Source organism: Liolophura sinensis, chromosome 7 (assembly GCF_032854445.1).
Source record: "Liolophura sinensis isolate JHLJ2023 chromosome 7, CUHK_Ljap_v2, whole genome shotgun sequence".
In the NCBI taxonomy this organism is placed as follows: Eukaryota; Metazoa; Mollusca; class Polyplacophora; order Chitonida; family Chitonidae; genus Liolophura; species Liolophura sinensis.
The window spans coordinates 41691918-41718031 of NC_088301.1; the positions used below are offsets into that span (position 1 = coordinate 41691918).

Sequence of the window (26114 nt, forward strand, 5' to 3'; positions counted from 1 at the left end):
CGAATATATGATACTTTTTACCGCTTTGAACAATTTGTAACATGGACTGGAAAGACTGTACACAACACTGGAGATAATACCAACATGGTGCGGTTGGATCACGTATTGATTGCATTCGGTCGTGAATAAGGAAGCCTCGTGCCCATTTCCACGTGTGTTCGGAACTTAGCGAGAATCCCAGTTTCAGACACGAAGCTTCTGCTATGAAAACTGGTTTGCTTAATGAAGTGATCCACTGATTCCAGCTACTCTAACATATCGCATGGATTAAGCTGTCCAACGGGAAGGGTATTACTGTATGGAACCTTCACGCAGATATTCGATTAAGATAGTAATTAAACGGTCATCAATTCCCGCGGTAAGCAAAAGCACCCACAAAGCTTTCCTGCATCCCTGATGTAGGTCATGTCCCCCTACCAACACAAATGCCCCTTTTATAGATCAGCATAATACAGGTCACGAGGTCAACTGTGCCATCTTCACAACTATTCATCTATTCAACACATGTGTAACTAATTCAGCAATAGGGTTTTAACGTAATACGAGCGTAATACAAGTTTAACTCCTGCAAAATATTGCTTTGAAATACAGATAAGTTCAAACCATTAAATCGTGTTGGACGTTATACGTGTATGGCACTGTGGTCTACTTTATCCACAGAAGTTATAGTATACTGAAGACTTAAGCTGTTTTAGAATACAACATATTATTCAACAATCTGCAAGTTGGATTTTATGTAACATTGCCGGCGGGAATGTACAGAAATACAGCTCAGTTTGTGTGTTGTTGCCTTTGTGGCTTGGTATTCAGACATGTTGATAGAGAGATTTTCAGAAAACACAATAACCTTCAATTCACAGCTGTGTCTACAGGTATACGCAGGTCTAAATTACTAAGTGGCATGTGACTCAAGTGATGCTTTACACAGTAATAAAAACTCAATACAGATTTATAGAGCCAGCCCGTCAGAAGATAATTTCTGAACTAAAAATGGATTATTAACATTTCAAACTTCAGGAGCAGCCACTGATAAATAATTCTTAATTGCATGTAAAAATATATAATAAAGGCTGATATAAGAGTAAAGACTTCCAGCTTGCACAATAAGTACCCACGAAGTACAAAGTATATTGCATGGCGTAAGCCATTTTTGGAACGTTGGCGAACATATACTTCACGTAATAAATTCAAGGAAAACGAGGAGGAGGACAAAAGCTGCGGTCTGGGAAATGGCACAAAGCTTTTGGCACTCGCACAAGAGCTATCCATCGTTATCGGTGTTGCTTCCGAGAATAACTTCCATCAGGCGGTTGTGCCCAGGCACGCAGGAGAGTGCATGGGCCATTTGTCTAGCTGCCTTTGCATCCATCCTTTGAATGACGCTCAGCAAGGGTTATTTCTAGTCAATTCTGGGATAGCTTTTGGTCACATGGCCTCGACGCATCACATGATATTGTTTACATCCTAGCCATAGGTAAATCGAGAAGATACAAGTCGAGTCGGGGACATCGCATCTCATATGCACAGGATTTAACTGTCGGCGAAGAACTCAAGCATTGCACGACTAGACCTGGTGAGTTTTTCATAGATGTCTGTGTTTTCTTGTGGTTATGTTTGAAAGAAATAAGCGAGAAATCTCGTGTTCACTCCCAAAGAATGATCAGCGTTCAAGGTCGTAGTGCCTGATAGCAGAGGACCAGCACTTGAGCAACAGTTTATATAATACTAGAGTCAAATCCACACCATCTTGTATCCAAGCATATGAATTAAGAATGACGAGGGGCCATTTTCGCGATATCGTCGTGGGCTGTAATCTCCAGAAGCTGAGGTGGTCTGTTCGCTAGAAGCGCGATCTGCCTAAGACGGAATTCCTTGAGATACGGCACAGCGATGGATTAGCTAAATCAATTGCCAACCCGAGAATTATTTGCCACTACACTTGATTGTTTGATGAATTGATACGATATTAAATTTAACCAAGAATTTATTATCTTTTCGTGCCTAACTGGATCTTATCCTCATCCCTCCTTGTGGTCTTGTGGCTGACAAAGGATCAGCGCCATTATATGCTTTTTGTGTGGAAGTTGGTTAGTCTCATGCAGCGATTGCGAGGAACTGGCACATTTGTGTTCTTATGGTTAATTTTTGCTTTTTCAAATTCTGTCTTTCTGTGTTTTCTTCTATGCTATATGTGACGCCGGTATTGATAATGGTGTGTTGAACTTCAGGTTTTAGTAAATTATTTTAGTTTAGTTTAGTTGAGATTCCGTGATGCGGTAGAGTGAAGACTTTACACGTTGTAAAGCGTCTTTATTCAATGTAAAGAAGATGTGCATGTGTATTCTTGTGGATTAACCCTTTTTGTACTTTTAATGTACGTCTCCTCCTGAAGTCACAGCTAGGTGCTAGTATCACGGCTATTTATCGTTATGGTTGAGTAATGCTTAAAAATACCACAGCCACACTGAGACTGACCGTTTCATCGCAGAGCCAAGCGTTTGACAATTGCTGATTGCGGCAATGGCATCCCGCGGAAGATGGTGGGCGATTGGTAATGCCCAAGCCGTGACCTACTTTCCACATGGTTAGATTCCCTTGAACCAATAGAATATGGTCTTGACTTGGAATGCCTCCATCCACGTCAGGCAGGACGTGACAGGGTTAACTTGGTTTTAGCGCCCGAGGGACCTGCGCGGACTGCAGCTTCACTGCGTTGAAAGCTGCAGAAGGTACGAAAGGACACCGCACATCGATCGGGTCATACGCGACGTTATACCATATTCTGTATCAAACCGTTAAACACAACTGATCTTGTAGAGAGCATATGACACAAATTTATTAAATGTTATCAGTGTATTGCTTCACCTATTATACAGTTATTAAGAAGTAAAATTATAACATTTATCAAATTAAGACAACTTGATCTTATCACATTTGAATTTGCAGGATCTGAGTGGTGTGGGAAACATGGAAATTTCTGATGAAACACGGCGAAATGAATATGTAAGGGTTAGAAACGGTCTCTCCACAAGTATAAGTAAAACCATATCTATTATTTAAATTTAACATTTAACTCTGAATGAGTTTCCTAAGCATCTAAAATATTTTATTCATATGCTTGTAGCAGACTTCACTATTGTGACATAGACATAGTTGAAAAATTGTAACTTTTTGGAAAGTGTGAAATGCAAAGATCTATATTAAACCTTTGCAGTTGAACACCTAAAAACTATATATTCTTCATAGGTGTTTTTGCAGTTCTTGAAAGGATCACGTATTAATTAAACAAAAAACGCATTTGTCAGTATTCTTTTTTATATATTATCTAGCGCACATAACAGTTGTAACGTACTTGAATCTGGAAAGGACATTCAATACACAGCTTTATTATTTGTGTATATGATAATTATCTAGAAACCTTGTGCTCCACTAATTAGTTTAATGTAATACACGAGTAGTGTAACTCCGAAAAATGAAAGGCTCTATTTATCATGGACTTTGTGTTCGGCTCTTTGTTGTACAGACATTGAGATTAGTTTACTTAATGCTATATAATAATGAATCATGGATGGTTCATCTGTTGGTTCAGTAGTTGATTCCATTTCTGATTCTGGGTGATGTGCAGTGTTGTTTAGTGGCTTAAAACAAATTTTAACTGTTCATTTGAAACTTTAGGGGTTAATCGGGGAGTAAACCGGATCGTAATACAGTTGATTGGAATTTAAAGGCAAAGATAATTGTTTTCATTTGATTAATTATGTAAAACCACTGGGTTACCGCATTGATAAAGGGGCATTTCACTATGGCACCAAAAGACCTTAATGCTCGCATATCTAAATAATGAACTTTGCTAGCTATTTGTAGGAGATTTTGATTTCATGGTCAGTGCAAGAGAGAGCTAACAAACATGAAATCAGTTTTGAAATGTTTATTGGTTTCATGGATATTAGGTAAATAGGTAACCAAATTGCCACTAAAATGCTCTACCATTAATGTTTCCTACACAGGTGTTGCTGTATGTGATGTGCTTAGTAAATAGCCTTCAAACTCACGCTTGATTAGAAGCATCAACATGAAGCATCTGTATAGGCTTAGGCAGTTTTGTTTTCGTAAGTCAGGCATTTGTCTGGGCAGGACAGGAGCCTGTTGATTTCCATAGAAACAAGAGAGAAGATGTAGGTGACCCAGAAGAATGTTAACTAAACCCTCAGCAAACAGTCTCCATTATTGTAGTAAAGATGTTCCACGGCTTCTCTTCGCGTTGCTAGGTCGCGATCGATCCGAGGTTTCAGGCAGAGCCATCATTGTTGGGCATATTCGTGACATACTTTCAATAAAAACACAAACCACGCTCCAAGCCAACAGCTATTTTTATCCGAACACATAATGAAATGCGGTTCAATTAAACAATAGGGCGATAGCCTGTATCAACCAAAATATGTATACCTAGCTTTACTGGCCTGTCTGCTTGCAATGCTATATCCGCAATATTCTGATAAGCATCTTATGCATGTATTCTGTACCGACTGAGTGTCGATGTGACCTCCACGCGTGCTTTCTCTAGTATATAACCAAATATAGTACATCAAATATATAATATCACAGTTCCATCGTATGTAGCATCGATCAACAGCTTTCAGAAGTTGGTTTGTTGCTAACTCCAAAACTTACTTCGATGATGTGTAATTTGTTCATTTATTCATTTTCTTCACTTTTAATTTAAACCCATGATACTTTTTCTAGGTGAGAAACTTTCAAAATGTATATGTGCATACAAGTGACTGAAGATTTTAAACTGCTTAGCATTATATACACAAAAGGCGTATGAAAAAGTAGATAACAGCAGGTATTCTATAGATACAAAGGCATGAGAAGCCACAGCTATTCGCGCGGCTCCAAAATCTGGGGTCCCGATGACCGGAACAGCCCTGAGCGAGGAAGTCGGGCATACCCTGCCCTTCAGATACATGAAGAGTTCAAAGCTATCATCTGAATTAACCTTTTTGTGTTCGGTCATTGGTGTGTTGTTGCATCCATTAGCGTAATTGTTGGATCCAGGAGATACGCAAAAACGCAAATAGATTTTCGCAGGTGCTATATGCATTTCAGCCGGATCGATGATTGGAAATGAACACGATTGGTTGAATTTATTGCCACAGGTGGCGTTTCGAAGAAATTTTATTAAACAAATACACGCTTCAGTATTAAATATAGTACCATTTATAATTAGAATTGACATAGTAAGAATTGAACCACATGAAACCACATCATGTTTCATATATTCCATATATCTTCCTTAGCTGCATAAGCTATTCAGCGCAGTGTCATGCTTTGCCAAAAGCTGTAAAAGTCAAAACTCACGTTGATGAATCGTGACATTTTCTTTACTCCAATAGCCGAGACACTGAACGCCACGTTCTAATCCTTATTTCCAGCGATCAAGCATGATAATTACACCCAGAGATCAGCCATCGTAAGCTGTATTATGATTATTACTCTTAGAGATCAGTCAATGTAAGCAATATTGTGATAATTACTGCCATAGGTCAGCAATTTTAAGCTGTGTTATGATTTTTACTCTGAGAGATCAGCCATTGCACGCTGTGTTATGATTATTACTCCCGGAGATCAGCCATTGTAAGCAATGTTATGGTAATTACACCCATAGATCAGTCATTGTAAGCAATACTGTGATAATTACACCCAGAGATCAGCTATTGTAAGCTGTGGTATGATTATTACTTCCAGAGATCAGTCATTGTAAGCTGTGTTATGATAATTACACTCAGAGATCAGCCATTGTAAGCTGTGTTATGATAATTACACTCAGAGATCAGTCATTGTAAGCTGTGTTATGAGCATTACTCTCAGAGATCAGTCATTGTAAGCAATGCTAGGATAATTACACCCAGAGATCAGCTATTGTAAGCTGTGTTATGATAATTACACCCTTAGATCAGTATTGTAAGCTGTGTTATGATAATTACACCCAGAGATCAGCCATCGTAAGCTGTATTATGATTATTACTTTTAGAGATCAGTCATTGTAAGCAATATTGTGATAATTACTTCCAGAGGTCAGCCATTGTAAGCAGTGTTATGATTATTACTCCCAGGGATCAGTTATTGTAAGCTGTGTTGTGATTATTACTCCCAGAGATCAACCATTGTAAGCAATGTTATGATAATTATACCCAGAGATCAGACATTGTAAGCAATAATGTGTTAATTACTTCCAAGGCTCAGCCATTGTAAGCTGTGTTATGATAATTACCCCCCAGAGATCAGCCATTGTAAGCTGTGTTATGATAATTACTCCCAAGGCGGTAACAAGTACTATTTTTAAAGCCTGATATGGCGCTACTTCGAGGCGGACGCTCTAACCATTAAGCCAGCGAAGTGGTCATTGTACCAAGAGTTATGATCCTAACTCCCACGAATGAGCCATTGAACATGGTGTTGTGACCCTTACTTCTGATTGCCGCAATTATTGAATTACAAGAAACAAGGTTAATTATTTCCAAATTATTCCAACAAGGGCACTGAATGCTTGGGTGGAAATAATTTGTTTCGTGACAGTAGACCATTCCTTGTAGACTGGTTAACGCTATTTGCTGTGTCTGTAACATTATTGTTTGTCAGACTATGGGAAATCTTTTTTCCCGCTTTTGACCTAATCTGTGTAACTCATTGTTCATACTTGCATGCCTTTGTCATGAACTTTTCTGCGTAAACTCGCAAAGTATAACTCATACGCTGGAAGAGGACAGATGTCACTTCAGATTGGACTCGATTTGCCAGTGCAGGATAATTGGTAACCCCATTTCATTCTGGCTACAACATAGTTCAAAAGTTAAAAACAATCTATTTAAACTAAACGTACATCAATCCATGTGAACAGGTCAAACATATCAGAAGAAATCTACTCATGTTAGACCAACGGTTCCACCCCAGCACAGCTCTAGGTCATAGGTTACAGGGGAGTAAGATAGGCATCCATGTTTATCACATTATCATTGTGCTTTATGAACATGTTGTTGCAATCAAAGCGCGACCGAGATACCTGCTGTAGTATATTCGAATTTGACATGGAAACTAGCCAAGGACTACGAGTTTATTTATTTATTGGATTGGGGTTTTACGCCGTATTCAAGAATATTTCACTTATACGACGGCGGCCAGCATTATGGTAGGGGGAAACTGCACAGAGCCCGGGAAAAACCGACGACCATGCACAGGTTGCTGGCAGACCTTCCCACTTACGGCCGGAGAGGAAGCCAGCATGAGCTGGGCTTGAACTTACAGCGACCGACGAGTTAGAAATTCGATCTGTATATGGCATACCTAGAATATCGACTATCTCCCTTGCTTCATTGGAAACTGATGAAATTCTTTGTGAAATAGTGTTTTAGGTTGTTTCGGAAATGAATGAGCCCAAATCAGCTGTGAATGGTAGACAAGTGCAGGACTTGACGTTTCGACTGGACAGAATTATAGTAGCCATACTCTTTGAAGAACGCTGTAACAAAGAACAGAGTCTTGCATGTAACAACTTTTTACAGCTTTGCTAGTCATTACGGATACTTTCACCGAAGATGCAAATGGTGACCAAATACAGACAGGTTAATTAGGTTGCCATAAAGTGGTGTGCCATGCATATTTATGATCCACCACCCCCTGAGACCTATTTGTGCAAATTTTCAACATTTTATGTAGATAAAAGAGGAACTGGAGATGCTAATCATGAGGCTGCGTTATCGCCTTAGGCATCAATGCCACCTAGGATGGAAGTTGAGTAAAATATGTTGATTTCTTTCTTGCCGACTTTCCATTTCCTTATAGGCCTGTGCTACTGACACTGCCTTGGTTACGTCTGCCATAATATACTTCTCGATACAAACAAAAGCGGGATACTATATATGTATACTAAAACGACAACATTTTTCTATATGCACTTACCAACATCTTTCTGTTTGAATAGATTTATGCTTCTCTTACCAAATAGGATTCGTTGTAAAAGAAAGAAATGTTACATTTGGACGAATCCTGGAAAAGATACATTTCGTAACTTTAGATTATGTTACTTAAACTCTCAATGTTACCTTTATTTACATAGTCCAGAACTGTTCTTGCGATGTTCTGTCGGTTTTAAATCAGTGCAGTTATTAATCTATGATTTTGGGGGAAAACATCTGTGTAATTAATATTCATATATTGGACTGGATTTTACTGATATGGTTGTGAGCAACTGTGGTTATTTAACATCGTCATGATCTTGTTTGCCTAGTCATATAACATGTGTGATGTAGCTGGAAGATTATTGTCCGTCAGAATGGTACATCCTGATTTTTGAGCGCCTTGTGCTAGCACCACGGCTTTTTATTAACTGAACCAGATCTGAGCCGGGTGTTGTCCCACACTTCTTAATTCACACCGAGACATGTATATCATTTGGCTAAGGGCTCAACGTTCCGAGAAACTATATATTTCTGATGTTTCTGATGTTGTCTGAGTGGTTTCACCATCACAAACCCACGAGTTCTGTCTTTTGTATCGAATTTGCCTGTGCACCAGAAATTTTCAGACACATACTTAATAAATGCGTCTACAACTCATATTTTCTATACGTGTATAATGTTTTAGCATCCTCTTTTGTATATATATTCAGAACTGAAATAAAATAATTTCATAGGTGTTCACACTGCAGTCGATAGTATCCCTTTTTGAAAAAATCTTCCTCATTATAGTTAAGCTCTGAAGTACCGATACCGTAAAACAAATTAGAGTGGCTGGTTTGTATATTTACAATAGCAGATCTACTAGATTATCAGAATGTCCCCTCTCTGGAAACCTGGAAGCAATAAATTTCATGCAGAGCATGCCTATGTTTATACAATTTACGACTACACTGTTAAAACCTTCTTTGGGTCCAATCCTGCATGGTTGAACTATTCCATGCGTCTCATTAGTTGGTATATGTAACCCCTCAGACAAGGGATACAGCGGAAATAATGATGTGGGAGTGTCCGGATGATAACTAGCAATCAGGGATAGAGTCAGGCGATAGTTAGATGGTATACATTGATGTCTGGGCCTGCCTGAAAACTCTGGAAAATGTGATGTTATTTATAACGCAGGTCGTGGTTTATGGAACCAAAATTTGCGAAACGTTTCTTTGATGTATTAGGATGAACTTGTAGAGTGTGGCATAGACGAATAACTCAATCTTGCATGTGATAGATTTATACCATTTTATACCATTTAATCGTCGAAACGACCGTCCCTCGTTGATATTGTATACTATTGAAGGAGAATTTGTGAATGAGACATGTAACTTGGTTCATATTTTTTCCCAAAGACATTTTGAAAATGTTACACTGTGTCCCTTAGAGAATGATTTAAAATTCCAGGCTTTTTCTGCTGGTTGAAATAAGAATGGTGTTTAACGCCAGCTATAGGCCTAGTAAGATGTAATTGCTTGTGGTTATACATGTTTTCTCTGCCACGTCCATACGCTATTTGCTATGGTACCTTCCATTCTATATATGAAGGCACGAATAATTCTGCCGTCGTATGTGTATCTTTTTTATGTCATATTCTGTTATACTTCTTACAATTTCATTCACACATCTGCATTTTGATGTAACCTGTATATAGAAATATTATATATATGTAAGATGTTATACACTTCTCCAACGTAATGTATGGCTTGTTGTCACATCTATCTACGTTAAACAGAAGTATGGACTCTTCATGAAACATAAATACCAGTGAATTTTATGGAAAAAGCTGCCCTTATCAGATCGTTTGTATGTCATTACCTATTCATCTCAAAGGTTTGCTAATGAGCGCGTATGCAGTCATTTGCGGTAAAGATTACTTAACAAGTCTTGTACGCTTCTCAGGGTAACGGGCGGGGGATGCCTCTTAAGGCTTTGCAGAATTCAAATACATAGCCATCAGTCATCTCGGCAGCTACACTCACCGGGCTTTAAATCGATCTCAAGCCCTGCTTTACTACATGTAATAGGATTTCTCATTGCAATTTCGCCGACGCTAGGCTGTTTTCAGTTTAATCTTTCAGGAGAAAATCTAATTTTGGTATCAATGTGTGTTATTTAATTATTCAGAGTTGACATTTCAAACAGATACTGTCATTTCTGGGATCGCAAAGCGTCTGTAATCGAAGAGCCTTAAGATTGTATATTCCTCGAGTTTGTTTGGTAAGATTTAGTTAGCCTATAATTTATTTGTCAATTTCGAATATAACCACATTACTTCTTCTCTGCTTGGTGTATCTGCGTATCATATTTCAAGTTAGCTATACCTAATTTGTGAATTAATGTTTCCCGCAAGCCTACAAGAACATTTGGTGATTGCTTTCTTTATTAGTTGCCATTTTAGGCACTTTGCGTCATTGATGTTGCAATCCATTTAAAATATTTATCATCTGATCATTCACCTAACACTATTGGACTGTATAGTGTTTACATCACCAAAACACACTTACCTTACTGATAGGGCATTGACATTATTGCAGCCATCCTGTGCTAGGACATAACCAAGGAAGAGCCATTGGTTGATCATGGCATATAGCCCTTATTAAGTGTAGCAGTTCCCCTTTACTGCCATATTATCTCTGTACAAACAAGAAGACATCGCTGTGTATCAGTAATGGGGAAAGAAGTTAACGCTGATACATCAGTGTCTTTATTCTTTATTAGTGTTCTATTTTAGCGCGACAGTATCCTGTATGGTGATGTCCTTGAAACAAAGCGGCATTCGGTGGCTTGATTAACAAATCTTCTGGTCCCTGATCATTGTTCAAATCCAGTTATCCAGTTCTGGGCTCTCTTGTTTCGAGACGCATTTTGGACACAAAGCCCTGGAGTATTTTTTCGGCTTTGTCCGGTTTTCTCCATCCCTCTGTACGCGTAAGTAAAATAATATGAATTGAGTAAGGCGTATTAAAAGCTTCAGTCTTTATATAAATTTTAAATTGGGAAAAAAGGGAATATGTAAAGATTATAATAACGCTTCCATCTGAATAACCTTACTTTTTGTCATTTCACTTATTGTTAGTTTGAACTGAACAGGTTCTCCCGTGTTCTATGGCTTGTTTGTACGACTGGCTGTGAGCTTACGTTGTCTTCGGAAAACATACGGTATAAAAGAATACGGGCACTTCGGTTTTGCTTCTGTTATAATACATCTGTCTGACACTAATTATAATTAACATGCTTAAAATGACAACTTTCTACCTATATACTTGCAGTTCTCGGCACTTAAAAACTTTTTTTGAGACGAGAATCATACTATGATATTGTCTTAACTGCAATGGAATACACATGCCAAAGACATGCGTGTTTCCAATCCTTCACATGGTCCAAATGAAAATTGCTGTCGGGACAAGAGCCTCTAATGTCTTCCATTCCCCCTGTTATACTTGGCCAGAATGCAGATTGACATGGCTATTCCTATAGAGATAAGTGGAATTCACTCTAGTGAATGAGTGTCATTATGTTGTCCATCATTACACTTAAAAATGAATCTGTAATTTTAACAGAAAATCTCTGTTCTGGGTGATGCTAGAACGTAACCTTTTATTATAACACAATATTCTGTCATATTCAACACAATTTTCTGTTAGTATAATAGAATGTCTATCTTAAATTAAGAGAGTTTATGTGTTATAATTAACAGAATAATCTGCTTTTTGAGTGTACGGGGCTCATGATGAGTCTTGCCATGGGCACTGGTCTGCGTCCGTTCTCATGCATTTAAATATTGTCCCTATATACAGAGAGTGACAGAAGCGTATGAGCTCTAGAGTATAGTATATGTACGTTTTCCTTGTATTTCGAGGACATATATATGTACATGTATATGTGCCAATATGACGGAGGGAATAAATAAGCATTGTGGCGGACTGGGAATAGCCCTGACCAGATGGTGCCATAAAGGCGGATCTTTGGCTGATGTTGCGATTTATCGAAGGCCGGTTTTTACCCAGACCGTCTGTTTCTCGGAACACAATGGCCACCATGGCGTGTAATGGTGCCAGGCTGAGCCAATTACCCGCCTGACAAATAACATGGGCCAGCTTACCATCGTTATCTGGCTGTGTACTAACGTTTAGCCTTCAATGCTTTGCTTCGGATAGATATATGATTGTCAGCATTCTCTTATGCTGAATCTCCTTCTGGTCATCATGTATTGCCAATGGCGATTACCTTTCCACATGCATACTCCTTACAGCACTTGCGTACGATGGCTCTCTACCTTTCGCTTAACATTACTGCCACCATTAGACAAGTTTTACCTGCGGAGGCTGTGAGACGCAAGTAGACTTGTTTAGGCTTAGCCTCAACACGTGTGTCCGCCTACTAAATTAGTTGACAAGCATTCATCAATAAAATTGTTTTAGGTTTGGTTAGAACCATGACGTACGTACTCTAAATGCATATGTGTACATAACATTGTTAGAAACAAAAGCTGAGACGAATTGTTTGTGTTTTTCTGACATCATTTCCTTCCTCATCACCGTGACTCCAGTGACCTCGGCGTTGTTCAAGGTTTCTGTGCAAAATTTATTAGTGGTGGGAGTGAGGGAAAGCGGAGAGCGACGCATGCGCTCTAAGGAGTATGTACCGCACGACTATGTTTGTGTAAACGGACAATACGTCGGGTCATTATGGCCATTACCACATGCATGTCCTAGCTGGTCGGCCTGGCATTAGCTATATGCGCATGCAAGCCGCTTTCAAAGCATCGCTTCTCACAGGATGGAAGATCTCATCATAGTACAAACGGAGAAGCTATTTTCCAACAGTCAGCTGATATATTTGAAGGACCCATAATCAAGAGGAGGGTCCTTTAGGGCGTCTTAGATGTACCCATGCACGACAAGTCCAAGATGACAATACTCTGTCATGTTTGACGTGATAGTATAATAATTATCCAAACTTTAATCACATACGCTGGTACCAAAAACTGTTAGCGCGGATAATTAAGCGCGGTAAGTCTATTGTGTTTAGTACTAAAATGGTCTTTTTAAATAAAACACCAAAGCAAAAGTAAAACTAAACCAAATATTATTAAGATGGCCATACAAAAATAAAATCCTACCAATCATAGTGATAAATTCACATACGTAAAGAAATGCCCCTGGAAGCTACATTATTATTTTTGTCTGTTATCAGTTGTTATTAAACATTTATCTTCTCCATGATCTATACCGATAACAGGAAGTTCCATTATATGATCGGAAGTATGGATACATGAAAAAACTGAGTTGCTTTATACGTCAAAATAACTGGCTGTCGCTCTTCCGGCGATCGATAGCGCGGGCGCAATTATATAGACAGGGTTTGGTGGAGGGCGAGGAGAGTGAGATTGGGGTGAGACCCGTTCGGATTCACCAGAGCTGGATGGAAGCCTGAGTCCAGCTCGCTTTATTTTAGCGCCACCAGCGTGTATCGATTCCCATGATCCTTCGGTCCATCATGCAAATGGTCATAAGAGTCACAACAGCCATGTTTCTGCTCTGCTAGCTCTTTGTTACATCTTAACACGTCTGACGCGTCGTGTCGCCTCGATTGCTACAACAATAACATGACCATGAACGAGCTCTGTGTGGAAACATCCCTTTGTCTTACACGCGTTAGCGATTAATCCAGACTGTGTGAAGTCCTCATTTTCTGAGCAGAATACGAAAAGGACAATGCTGTATGCTCTAAACATACATTCGTGCACCAGAGTTATTACCTGTCATGGTTAAAAGCTACCATAACCAGTAAAAGCCTAATGATATGTTTTTATTAGCACTATACCGCATCAGTACTATAACCCTACATTTAGGTTCGTCGCATCACTAAATATCTTTTGTGTGTAGCCTGAGTGCTTGAAGCAACCATCAGGCGAAAGCAAACATTAGCTGATCTAACCCCGAAATGGACATATACTGTCAGTTAGAATGAACTTCATATATTATTGACAAATGGCTTTATATAGCACAACAACAATTACATTATCCATACGCCTAATATGTAACCTGCATGACGTTGTGTAAGGACGTCGATGCATTCTTTTGTAAACCAAATCAGACTCTGCGCAGAGTGCTGCGCCATTGATATTTTCCGCAATAATGATCGCTGAACCAATACCAGAAATATAGAATTATACTGATCTGAAACGGTCAATGGGACATTGTGCATTCTCATACTGGTCTGTAATGATAGAAAGGCACATAATTTTCATCGCAGGAAATGCGTACCAAGCCAAGATAACAAGTGCTTATTATGCCATACTGCGAATCTCCTAATATTAAGGATATATCGCTGCATAACTCAGGAAGGAAGCGATACCTGCGCTTCCGAGAAGTTCAGTGAGACAACGTTCAAGCACACGCCATTGTAATCATAATAGTACCCGGCTCTGTATCCAGGCTGCAGGGTTTCACCATTACAAACGTAGTTTTAGATGAATAAAAAGACATTGCTAAAATAAAATGTACAATAACGAAACGCTTTAGGCAACAGTGATGTTCACTTCGGCAAACCCATTTGATGCAAGATTGAGGACACGGGATATCAAAGGCATTGAAATTACTTTTTACGGATAATTTAGCACTTGGAGATTTTGTTCAATATACACGTCTGATGGTGTTTCGGACAGCAGCTTTACCTTCAGGCACATAAACCTTACTTTGGACTTTCGAATAGATTAATGGTATTGCCTTCTAAACCTTATACGTTGTTTCTAGAGTGATCTATAAGGACACGTATTTCTCAATGATTTGATCGGAATAAACCCATAGGTCTGATCACATGGGGTTGGAAACGCAGCTAGCGCTTTACGAACGAAGTGACTGTTAGGTTTCTCAGGGCCAGAATGTCCAGGATGTTTACATTACAAACATGCTGGAAATACTACATCAGTTGTCAGAATTGGCCATATAGGGTCAAGTACTAATAGCGCTCATGTTAGTCGAACAGGCTATTGAGATAATGTATACTCGATGGTGAATATGATGTGAGGAACACGCAAGCTGTGATAGGAGTCACTACTTACAGCCAGAAGCACAACATACAGATAAATAAGAGGTATTTTGTTAAAGCAGATTACTACATGAATACCTGCAAAATTCTGCGCTGAGTATTCTTACTCAGTTGCTAGCTATGACCTGGGTTCTGTCTCTTAATCCCAGGTATGACCATGGACATCTGTCTCCATGTGAAGTATTTGAATAGATATGAAAGTATAAAAACTTCAAGATTCCAGGTATTTCTCTCTCATAAAAATCAATCACACAGTCTGTACAGTCTCATGGTCATAATACGATTTCATCACAATCTCCATTTTAACAGTTCCCTCTCTGGCAGACTGTCCGACAAAAGGGCCTTACTTGGGCAGCAATATACCGAAGGATCCTGCATATGGCGTGTATATATTTTGCCTTACAGCATTTGTTAGATCCTGCGTGTTGCGCGACGATTTCAATCAACGTCACAAGTTATTATTCCAAAAACAAGTGTCAAGGTTATTCCATCAAAGGCCCTCACTATAAGTTTCTCAAGATTTACAATGAGTATAATTCTCTTGTGAGTAAATATGGACAGAGCGTCCAGAATCTCTGGCACTCATGATTGTGTCTAATTCCGCATAACACTGGGGTAGGGGTCATATATTCACCGTGTTGAATTAGATCGCCACGTTGGGTATATGAACAGTTGCGATCAAAGAGCAGCCAAGATACATATTTTATTATTATAGAAAACTTATATTTTAGCATGGTACTGGATTCGAATACTGAACATACCTGGCATCTTTCCAACATTATTAAAAACTGCTGACTGCTTCTCTTTGCATAATTTCGTCCTATTTTCGTCCCTTTGCATTGTTTTAATGTTACTGTATGTTGAATATGATGGCAACACAGCATTTTGAGTAATTCTACACCAATGACGTCTAATAAATTGCAATTACCATCAGTGCCTATTTAACTAATTCTGCTTAAGCCATAGTGCCACGGGCCGAAAATTTTCTTCTATTAATGCTTTTACATGAAGTAGATAAACTCTAACTGAGGTACACTGACAAGAGGCCGTATTTCACCGGTTAGGTGTGACCATTTATCAGCTGTCACACTGTCGTTGCTGCTCCGGTTTTCTCTCTGTGCTGTGCGCCTTATATTTTACATACTTTCTTAGTTCTTGGAGAATTTGGTAGTTTGTGTTAAATGTTGATTTGGGAATTGGCCTTGTGATCCGTGGAACGTCCATCTTGGTTGACGGCTAGTTTGCGAATGTCTGTTTCGACGCATAGATTCATGGTAATCTCTACGGTCTCCTAATGATCTTCGCGGCATCATCACGGTCTCCTAATGATCTTCGCGGCATCATCACGGTCTCCTAATGATCTTCGCGGCATCATCACGGTCTCCTAATGATCTCCGCGGCATCATCACGGTCTCCTAATGATCTCCGCGGCATCATCACGGTCTCCGAATGATCTCTACGTCCTCATCACGGTCTCCTAATGATCTCCACGGTCTCATCACGGTCTCCTAATGATCTCCACGATCTTATCACGGTCTCCTAATCATCTCCAAGGTCCCTTTATAATTTCCATGATCGCATCCATATGTCTTGATGACCTCCATGCTCTCATCACACTCCACGATCTCATCACAGCCCCATGCTCATCTTCACGTTCTCACAACAGTCTCCATGAATTCATTACGATCTCATGAAACGACCTCTTCGATCGTATCACCGTCTAACGATGATCTCGTCCTGACTCAGCCAAGGATGTATTCTATGCTATATTAAAACTTTAATGAATTGTTGTAAACATACTCGATTTTTCGGGATTATTCATCCCTGGAATAACCTTTGTAGCTTACTTATGGCGAATACCAAACCTACATCTTTTTCTATCCTCTGCAGAGATCAGCTTGCTGAGGGGCGCTGTCTGGATTCGCTATGGAAGGACTGACTCAAGGCACTAGCGCTGTCATGTTGATAACAGTGATGATGTATGCCCAGCCTGCGTTTACGGCTAATGCCGACAACAGTAAGTCATCCCCTATGTTATCATACCATCATGTGATATGCTAATACACGATTAGACCTTCTGCTGTTATTGCTGTTCTAGCAAACACGATTAATGCACTCCCCAAAATATACTGTTTATTTTACTTACATACCGGGGATTTAAGTAAAATGACGAAGAACAATTATACTAATCATATTTTAATCATATCTGTGAAAATCTGATTGCCTATTTGTTTTTCCGCGAATCATATTAGATAAGGTAGGTGTAGAATTTGATTCTTTAGAGGTAAGAGTTTTACTTCCATTTGGATTTCTTCTGAAGGTAGTCTGAAAGTTCTTGCCAGTAATGGTTTAATTGCTGTCCAGGAAATGTTGTCAGTGTTTTTGTAAGAAAACGCTAATTATGTAAAGTGTTATGTTATAACAAGCGTACATGCATGGGCTAAGTGGGTGTAGCAATGAAAGTGAATGCAGCGCTGAAATGGCATGATCATTATCATGCCTTCCAGAAATGTTGCAATGCAGAAAGCAATTTCCTCTGTAAACCTGTGTGTGCATGTCGTCGCCACTCTGGCTTTTCTGTCTGTGCTGTACGTCTTTAATATCATACAGTTGTTACTGTGGAAGAAATATGGAGGAGTAAAGTAAAGACAGTATTGGTCTGCCAGTATTCCACTGAAGTCATTAAAGCCTAAAAGTGCAGACTTTGTGGGAACCACTGTGGGAACCACTTTGTGAAAAATATGACGCTATAATCTTAGGTGTGTTACTCATGAAATAACGAAAAGAAAACAGGAAAAGATGTAAAGTGTTGTAACCTTCGCCTTGAAGAATTAAAGAATCACGAATATAAACAATTTGAAGCGGACATTTCGATTAGGCCTATATCTTTCTATAAACTTTCGTCATTTTGATACAATTTTGGAAAGTCGATGACCGTTTCACTTGCAAAAAACAAAAAGTAGACCAGAAAGAATTTACTGAAAGAAAATATAATTATCATGTGTTAAAGGGTAAGTGTTGTGTGGGGATAATTTTGAAGCTAAGGTGGTTTTCAAGAAGTCGAGAAATTCCATGTACGTTCACACGATGGGCAATTCAATGGTTGAGCGTCTATTAACTTTTCAAGAAGCCTTGGGTGGTTAGCAAATAAATCAGGAGTCGCAATCCGAGATGAAAACGGTCAATAGTGGCAAGTGCCAATGTCTGAAACCCCTGCAGGCCATGCAATGTGGTCAGTGGGAGGCTTACATTATTTAGGCGCTATCTGCTCTTATTGCTGTTTAGATGTATAAGGTATAGGCTTACCATGCTTAACTGCAGCACGATGTTTCTTTTTACATTAAATGATGATATGGACATATCTAGTGAAAGTTAACACTGAAGACGTTTAATTTTCACGGGAAACAAATCATCCCCTGATACAGCCTCATTAACCACAGCAAAAATGTCCCGTAGTCACATTCACAAAGCTGAAGCCACCGTTTTCTAAAATATACGTTTTTAGTAAGACGCACATACACTTCCATACACTTATAAGACTTTTATTTACTTCCTTTAAGCCACGTTTAGACGAATGGACTCCTCGAATTCTTATAGTTGAATGAAAATAGAACAATATGCATTCCATATACGCCATGTTCAAAAGGTGCGATGTGTGAAACTCTTTATATCTTACGAAATAACGTTTGTTTTCAGTCGACTTATCTAATTCGACGAGCCATTACGACAAAAACAGCAATATATGCATTTAAGCATGTTTTTTGTACGCAATAGAGAAATTTAGAGGTCGAACTCTTTCTGAAAGTAAAACTTATCGTTCTAAAAAGTTGGCTAACTTTTCGGCACGCAAATGTAAGCGCATGTTCTGTCCATTATTACACCTTTAGACCTTTAATATGTTGTACTCCTCAACATGTTTGGTCTTTTAGCGCATTCCTAAACGCACGCCTTTACTCCATGTAGGCGAAAACATATCTAGCATCTAAACATGTAAAAGGAAACCAGTATATCTAAGAATGAATAATGAAGACAAGATTACTGAGTAAATGAAATATATTTATTTTCATTTCACATTAACCCCATCTTGTTCACAGCAGTCTGTATATATGCAATATGCTCTGAAATGAACATTTAGATAGAGGGAAAACAGATTTGTAACTTTGTATATAATGTGCAAAAGTACACCTGAATATGCGTGACATTTTACAGGATAGAACATATACACTGATGGTGACTCATACTGTGAGATACATACAAAAAGAAAAAGCAGGATTTACATTTCATGCCTAACAAAATGTGAAACCTACAAGTTTAAACTACAATATAACAAACTTTACGGTAACAGAAAAAGTTTGTAAATCCATTGAGAATTCTGAAATAAATGCAGTTACAAGAATGCACTCGAATGTACCTTGCAGAAGGTATTTATCAAAAAGTTGGAAAACAACAGCAATGTACCTTCCAGTTCACTTTTCACAGCACATCCACCACAGTCAAGGAAGAGCTCACATAAAAGTAATCATCAAAAAACCAGCATTCAATCAAGAAAAAGGTTGAAATATAAAGAAAAGAAAAGCGAAAGTACAAAATCTAAAAAAATAAAAAAGAAAAAAAAAGTCCAGTTCACACTGTAGGCAGTGACACCACTTTCCTGGAAGAACTTCTAATCTTCACAAATGTTCAACACTTCAATTTTCTCCCTAATTCGTCTACTCTAAATAAGTTTTTTGTGAAACGTTTATAGGGCGCCTGTGTTTTCTTCTGATGCAATCATAATGGTTGCTTAACATTTCCAACAGGTTACATGGTACAGTAAGACTTTTTATCTTCATCCATAAAAGAGTGCGAACTCAAACTGCCCCATTGTTTTTTTTTTTCAGATTTAAATAGCAAATCTTATTTTGAAAGCAACCATGATCCTTGAAAGGAAGTAACAAGTTTAAAGTGATTAGAAAGTTTGAATTAAGTCTAAGATGGCTGCGTAATTATGACCATGACATTGAATTTGATATTAATCCTGATAACAGAGCTTCCTTATTTATTTATTTATTTATTGGTGTTTTATGACGTACTCATGAATACAGAGTTTCAGGACAATAACTCTAATAGTGTATTTGCTGCTAAGCCTAAAACTAACAAAATTATCTTTTAAGCGATTTTGATCATGACCCATATAGTAATTCTGGTAATAAAGCTTGTCTTGGCTTTGACAATCGTCTTTACAATTCTGATCCAGCAGATAGCAACTTTAATCTAGACAATGCATCCAGTCTTTGTCACAATTCTGGAACTTTAATTTCATATGCTTCACACTGACAGAATCCTAATTCCATATTTCCAGTGCTCAATGGTGACTGTGGACTGCGGTGGGTGAATGTGAACGCCGACAAGAGTACACTGAAGGAAGCCAAGAATACTGACCGCTGGGTCGAGCACACCTGCAAGGTCGTCTACAGGGCTTTAAAAAGCACAGACACTCTTTACCTGATCTTCAGAAAGTTCGATGTGGAGGACTGTAACGTGAAACTAGATGTGTTCTTTGGTGGAGAGAACGCAAAGGTAAATATTTTGCTGAAAAATCATCACAATACAGACAGAGGGGTGCCGTATAGGATGAACTGATTGAACGGTTGTTTGACATATGCTAAAACATTGGCGCACTTAAATTGTCAGTCAGTGTTTCTGATGTAAACGTAACAATTATACACATTTTCACTCTAAATAAATATGCTTACCTTGTAATTTCATATCCGATGGAACTCGTCGCGTTTTTAATTGAAATAATTTTGTAAGGTATGCGCGGTACCTATATTTTGGCAACATGTTAGGTCGCATATAATCAGTAACAACTTGCCAGTCGAATACATTTTCAAGTGCAATGGTAAATCGGGTCTAAGATGAACTGGACACTTTTTGTTACCAGTTTGCCCATCATCGCAAATGCTGAAACGAACAACAGACTACGCATTTTAGACTGGATTTCCCGTTTTTCTCTGTAGTTCTACCATTAAGCATTATTTGTAAAAATGGAAATTTAAATGTAATCAGAGCGCAAGTGATTAAAATAAATGAATCTTTCTGGGTTAGATGATATATTTTTTGTGGACAATTTAAGCGCATATGCTACATGTGACGCCTTGGGAGGGTTCATTAGCAGTGTTGCCCATAGGGGAACAACATCGCTTTTACATTTATCGATAGCTACGTAATATTTTTGCAAGTTCTAACCAATTATTAAGAAAAAAAGGGAGAAAACCAAGAATCTGTGGAGTCCATTCAGAGACTCCCTCTTGCCAATAATATGCATTCATAATTTAAAATAGGTAATTATTAAAAAAAGAAACGATATTAATTATAGAATATAAAATATAGCAAATATGAAAGTCTAATATACAATATTTACGCAGTAGTAAGTACATAATAGAAAAATCATTGCAACACCCCACATTTTTCACAGAATAAATATCTAAGCATTAATCTCATGTAAATAATGTGCATATTAAAACTTCAATTTATTGGATATTATGTCTGAGCAGATGAAACCTCAAGTAATAGTTAAATGAACTAAGAAAAGGGAGCCTGAACAGTTAAGAATTACACAACAAGCACTACAAGTATATCAGGTATATATTGCTGGAATAATTTAGTTCCTGATATAAAGTTTGCATGAAATGGCATATTTTACTACGGTGGTCTTTACTGCTAGCCTACATATAAGCTGCATATATAGTTTTAAAAGTATATATTAAAAACTTCGTAGCATATATACAGCTACGAATTCGTATGGAATCTGATGAGTGTGCTATTTCATTGTTACAGAAGGAATACGACTGCAATAATTCTCCAACCATTGATGAGGCATACTACCAAGAGGGAGAGTACAACGTAACCTTGCTACTCCAAAAGGCAGACCAAGCAAAAAAGGCGTTTTCCTTCCAAGTCGAACTTACTACAAATTGTAAGATTTTACTTCACTTGAGTAACATACTAGAAGTTCCACAATTCTGATCATACTTGTATACAGGCAGAAAGATTGTATTGCCTTTGACCTAAAAAAACGCCTGAAAAGTGCATTTCTGGACACAAATGGAGTTCATAAAATATTGCTCTTGGTATTGAAACTTATATATTTCCAGTGGTTAGCCACCCTACTTTTCCAACAGAAATCAAAGCACCCTTATAAGATCAATAGAACCCTCAGAATCATGCAAACTGACTAACAGTCGTGGACGGAAAGATGTTAAAGAAAGTGTAAAACTATGGAAGCCGACACAGGCACACGATTTACCCCGTCTTCGAAAACAGAATTTTATAACGCTTTTTTTTTAAAACAAGAATGTTCAAATATTCCTGTATAATTTTTCTTCCTGATTTCTATTTTTACAGCTAGTGTTTTGTCACCTGCAACGTCTCCCATGAATGAAAAGATGTCCTTGCTGACCGTCTTGTTCCTTGGACTCGCTGCGCTGGCTATCAGCTTTGTTTGGAACAAGTAGCTTGTTTGTCGAGAGCGCATCTGTTAAACCATAGGAAATCGGATTTTCAGCCTGACATATTTCGATGAGAAAACTGTATACATGTGAGCGATATATGGAGATCTGGGGCTGAATGTTCAATAGGAAGGAATTTCCCAATGCTCACTTTTCGTGGATCGTTAAGTCACCCTGGTGATAGGTATATAGGTGTGGGTACTACATTACGCCAGTTTCCACACCCGTTTGAGTCAATTATATTTATGGAGCTTAGCGAGGGAAGGGGATGGCTATCAGCATATATTATTAAAGGTTAGCATATAGGTTTGCTGATTTCAAACACTGAAGAGGGTTTGACCTACACTTGATACGATAAGTACTATTTGTTCAAAACCATAATTCGAGACCTTCTTAAATCTGTCAGTATACCACGTTCGAGATTATTATTCGCAAAGTGCAACTTGCACAACCTGGTCAGGAAGCGCACAAAAAGTTAGAAAACCTGTCAAAACATTAACAGTTAATGTTAAACGGGTGTAAAATTGGTCTTACATAGGTGCTATAGATGATTACCTTTCAATCTTTTCACTATTTACCATTCCTTTGTATCTTCTGGTCTCAGTACACTGTATGATACTAATTTACCATGTGCGGTTTAACAGATACATTTTCATAAACCCAATATAATTAGTAAATACGCTAATTACATTGGAGTAGCCTCAAGAGCACACTGTATTACACAAGAGGCAACGCATACACAGTTGGATATCGTCGAAGCATGGTGCACGGGTACAGAACAATATTAAGAAAGTACAGCTCACATTGTTGTTAAAGCTTGCACAGAATCCTTGGAATAATAGCACAAGCTTGAAAATTAACTTGACTGAAAGATCCGAGACAAATTATCTTCAAATCATGTAATAACATTTCCATGCAATACGTGTTATCAAATTCAATACAGTAAAGTTAACTCCGTTTGAATATGCATTATTCAATGTATTAAAAGCATAACTAATATAGACACGAATGTATGCATGTGGCCTACGCCGCAAATGCTTTAGACCATATCATATTTCACTCCAGAAGCCGCAAACCTTAATTTTGCCATGAAACAGTCTACAGTACAGCAGCACCAAGAAAGAGCCTGGTATTGGCCAGCTGCAGTGCATGCTTTCTGAGGTTGCGCGGTGAAAACAACCGAAAATGCATAGTTAGCCATTTATTGGAATCGCTCGAACGCTTCATAATTTAACAAATCTCCATATAATTGAAAACGAATACTCCAGGTTTGTTTAAAGGCGCCTTTAACCAGCGATACTGCTGCATGATCGACATGCGTTACTATACAGCGAGCACCACACTGCAGGTCTCATGATGGAATGTAGTCCTATTTTGGTTAGCTTGTTATTTTTTCCCCTGCGTTGTACTGTGATGAGGACTGCCGTCTGGCATAGCTAGCACGTGGGATAAGAACACAAATGAATGTGGAGAAGTGGCTCTTTTTAGGGTTCCGAGGCAGGTTTCCCTGATATATAGGGCGTATAGGTAGAGATATAAGTCTATTCATATGTCTGTAGAAGGGGTGGAAGAAAACAATAATCTCGCCATACACCCCTTGTAAATACACTTACCAACAAACACTGGGATATGGGTGTATAGTAAAAATAAACCACATATATATGAGTATCATACCAAACGTTTATATATGTTTTGGGGCAAACTGATCTCTTTGTTTTTTTTCTGGCATTTCATTTTATGCACAAATGCATGCATATTATCTGACCTATCTATTTATAACACTTACCAAAAGACTCAAATTATCTTGCCATACCTGCATTAAAATCGATATACACTCATATATGATAATCACATATACATAAGGTTATAAATATTGGTGTAAATATGTGTGTGTATCACAGAAGTATACATCAGGAATAGATTAGAAAAAGAAACTTATAGGTGAAGGAAACAGTAGTTGTTATTCTTCAATTAAGTGTATGGCATGGGCTGTAGAAATTTGCAGTGACACACCAATGGCCATATTGCTCAACGGCGCTTATAAACCACGCCTGACGAAGCCTTTGAGTTGTACAGTGTAAGAAATAACTAACGAGAAACGTTGATGAAGTGAAGGAAAAAACCACCTGAGATAAGCTAGACTGTAGTGATGCGAAATGGTGATGGTGCAATCTGCATGTACGTATAAATGCCTTAACTAGTGGAGCGCAACATGGACTTGATCACATTGTTCCCGATACTTCCATGTAACCACGGTTTTTAGAACATGACAAGAAAGGCTTAAAAAAAACTTTAGACTCGGTAATATACACACTCAAAATAACATATAAGTGTACTTCATTCCATTATAAAGTATATGATTTAGAATGAAAATGGTCCGGCTACCATTCGCTAACCGGTGCAATTGGTGTCTATATACGTGTGAGCACTTGTACAGGAGTGATACCATATACAGATCTCCGTTGTCAAACCTATAGGTCCAGAGATAAATCCCATTCCGCTCTGCTCCAAAAAAATACAGCGTCAACAGCCTAAGCTGGTCAAATTACCAGTCCCCAAACACTGCTAATGAATCTTAATTACATTACAAATTTCCATAACAAAAGTAATAAATGAGAATAGCTCTTAGTTTAACTGAAAAACCCCAATAAACACATAATTTTAGACTTTCCAAATATTTCAGTATTTACAACCGTAGACAATGGTAACAGTTAAAGCGCAAAGCGTTCGGTACTATTCACAGAAAGTGATGCTTGCTGATTTTCTAGAAATGTCTGAAGCATCCGGCATCTCAGTGTTAATACATGCATGTGGCCTTTCCTTTATAGCATACATGGAACAGCAACAGTAGCGTCCGATTTTTAACTCCAATATAGGCCTACCATATATGGGAATCCTTAAAGGTCTTACTCACATCTTTCCTCATTTTAGCTACATACTTTGCTGACTGATCCATTGACTAGTTAATGTTGTAGGTATTATTAGTTTCAATCGTAATATATCTTTAATGTTGAATGATCTTTTATTATCAAACTGAAATATCATTTCGAATATCATCAGCCAAGGGAATCTACAAAGCCTTAAAGTCAGAAGAACCATATACAGTTATTTTCAATCCGAATCACATGTTTGGGAATCAATGAACAAAGTCACTTCAATTAAGTGATTATTGAAAGGTAATGGTTTTGGCCAATGATAAAATAAGAGTTCATCCCCACCTTCATTGTCTACAAAGGATGCCATAAACATCGGTGTAATAGCATCGAGATAAACGACGAGGTTTCAAGGCGGCTGGTTTCTGAAATTGTCACATTGTGAACAATAAGGTGTTCTTGGAGAAATGAAACATTGCACATATCCATTATCATGATTTGCTTATAAAGAAACTTTGTCCATCGTTTACATTCCAGTTTTACAAGTGTCAGTACACTCGCTGTCCACTGTTGTACGCCTCTGAATCATTTACCATCTCGGAGGGTGTATATATAAGATGGTGATTTAAGATTGGTGTAATGCTGGATGAAACATGTAACTCAAAAAGTTATACCTTTCCTTGAGGAGAGAC

At 38.2% G+C, this 26114-nt stretch overlaps 1 protein-coding gene across 1 annotated transcript; it reads left to right on the plus strand.

Moving 5' to 3' along the window:
- The first annotated feature begins 1454 nt into the window (after positions 1 to 1454).
- LOC135470379 (uncharacterized) lies at positions 1455 to 24787 on the plus strand. Its single transcript, XM_064749281.1, has 5 exons — positions 1455 to 1573; positions 16950 to 17076; positions 20401 to 20618; positions 21879 to 22017; positions 22446 to 24787. The coding sequence occupies exons 2-5, from the start codon at positions 16986 to 16988 to the stop codon at positions 22553 to 22555; spliced, it is 558 nt and encodes a 185-aa protein (XP_064605351.1). The 5' UTR covers positions 1455 to 1573; positions 16950 to 16985; the 3' UTR covers positions 22556 to 24787.
- The last annotated feature ends 1327 nt before the right edge of the window (positions 24788 to 26114 follow it).

Bases quoted from the DNA above. Each gene is read 5' to 3' on its own strand.
- LOC135470379 (XM_064749281.1), top strand. From the start codon at position 16,986: ATGGAAGGACTGACTCAAGGCACTAGCGCTGTCATGTTGATAACAGTG. The intron at 17,077-20,400 runs GTAAGTCATCCC...CCATATTTCCAG, and splicing joins TACGGCTAATGCCGACAACA to TGCTCAATGGTGACTGTGGA. The intron at 20,619-21,878 runs GTAAATATTTTG...TCATTGTTACAG, and splicing joins TTGGTGGAGAGAACGCAAAG to AAGGAATACGACTGCAATAA.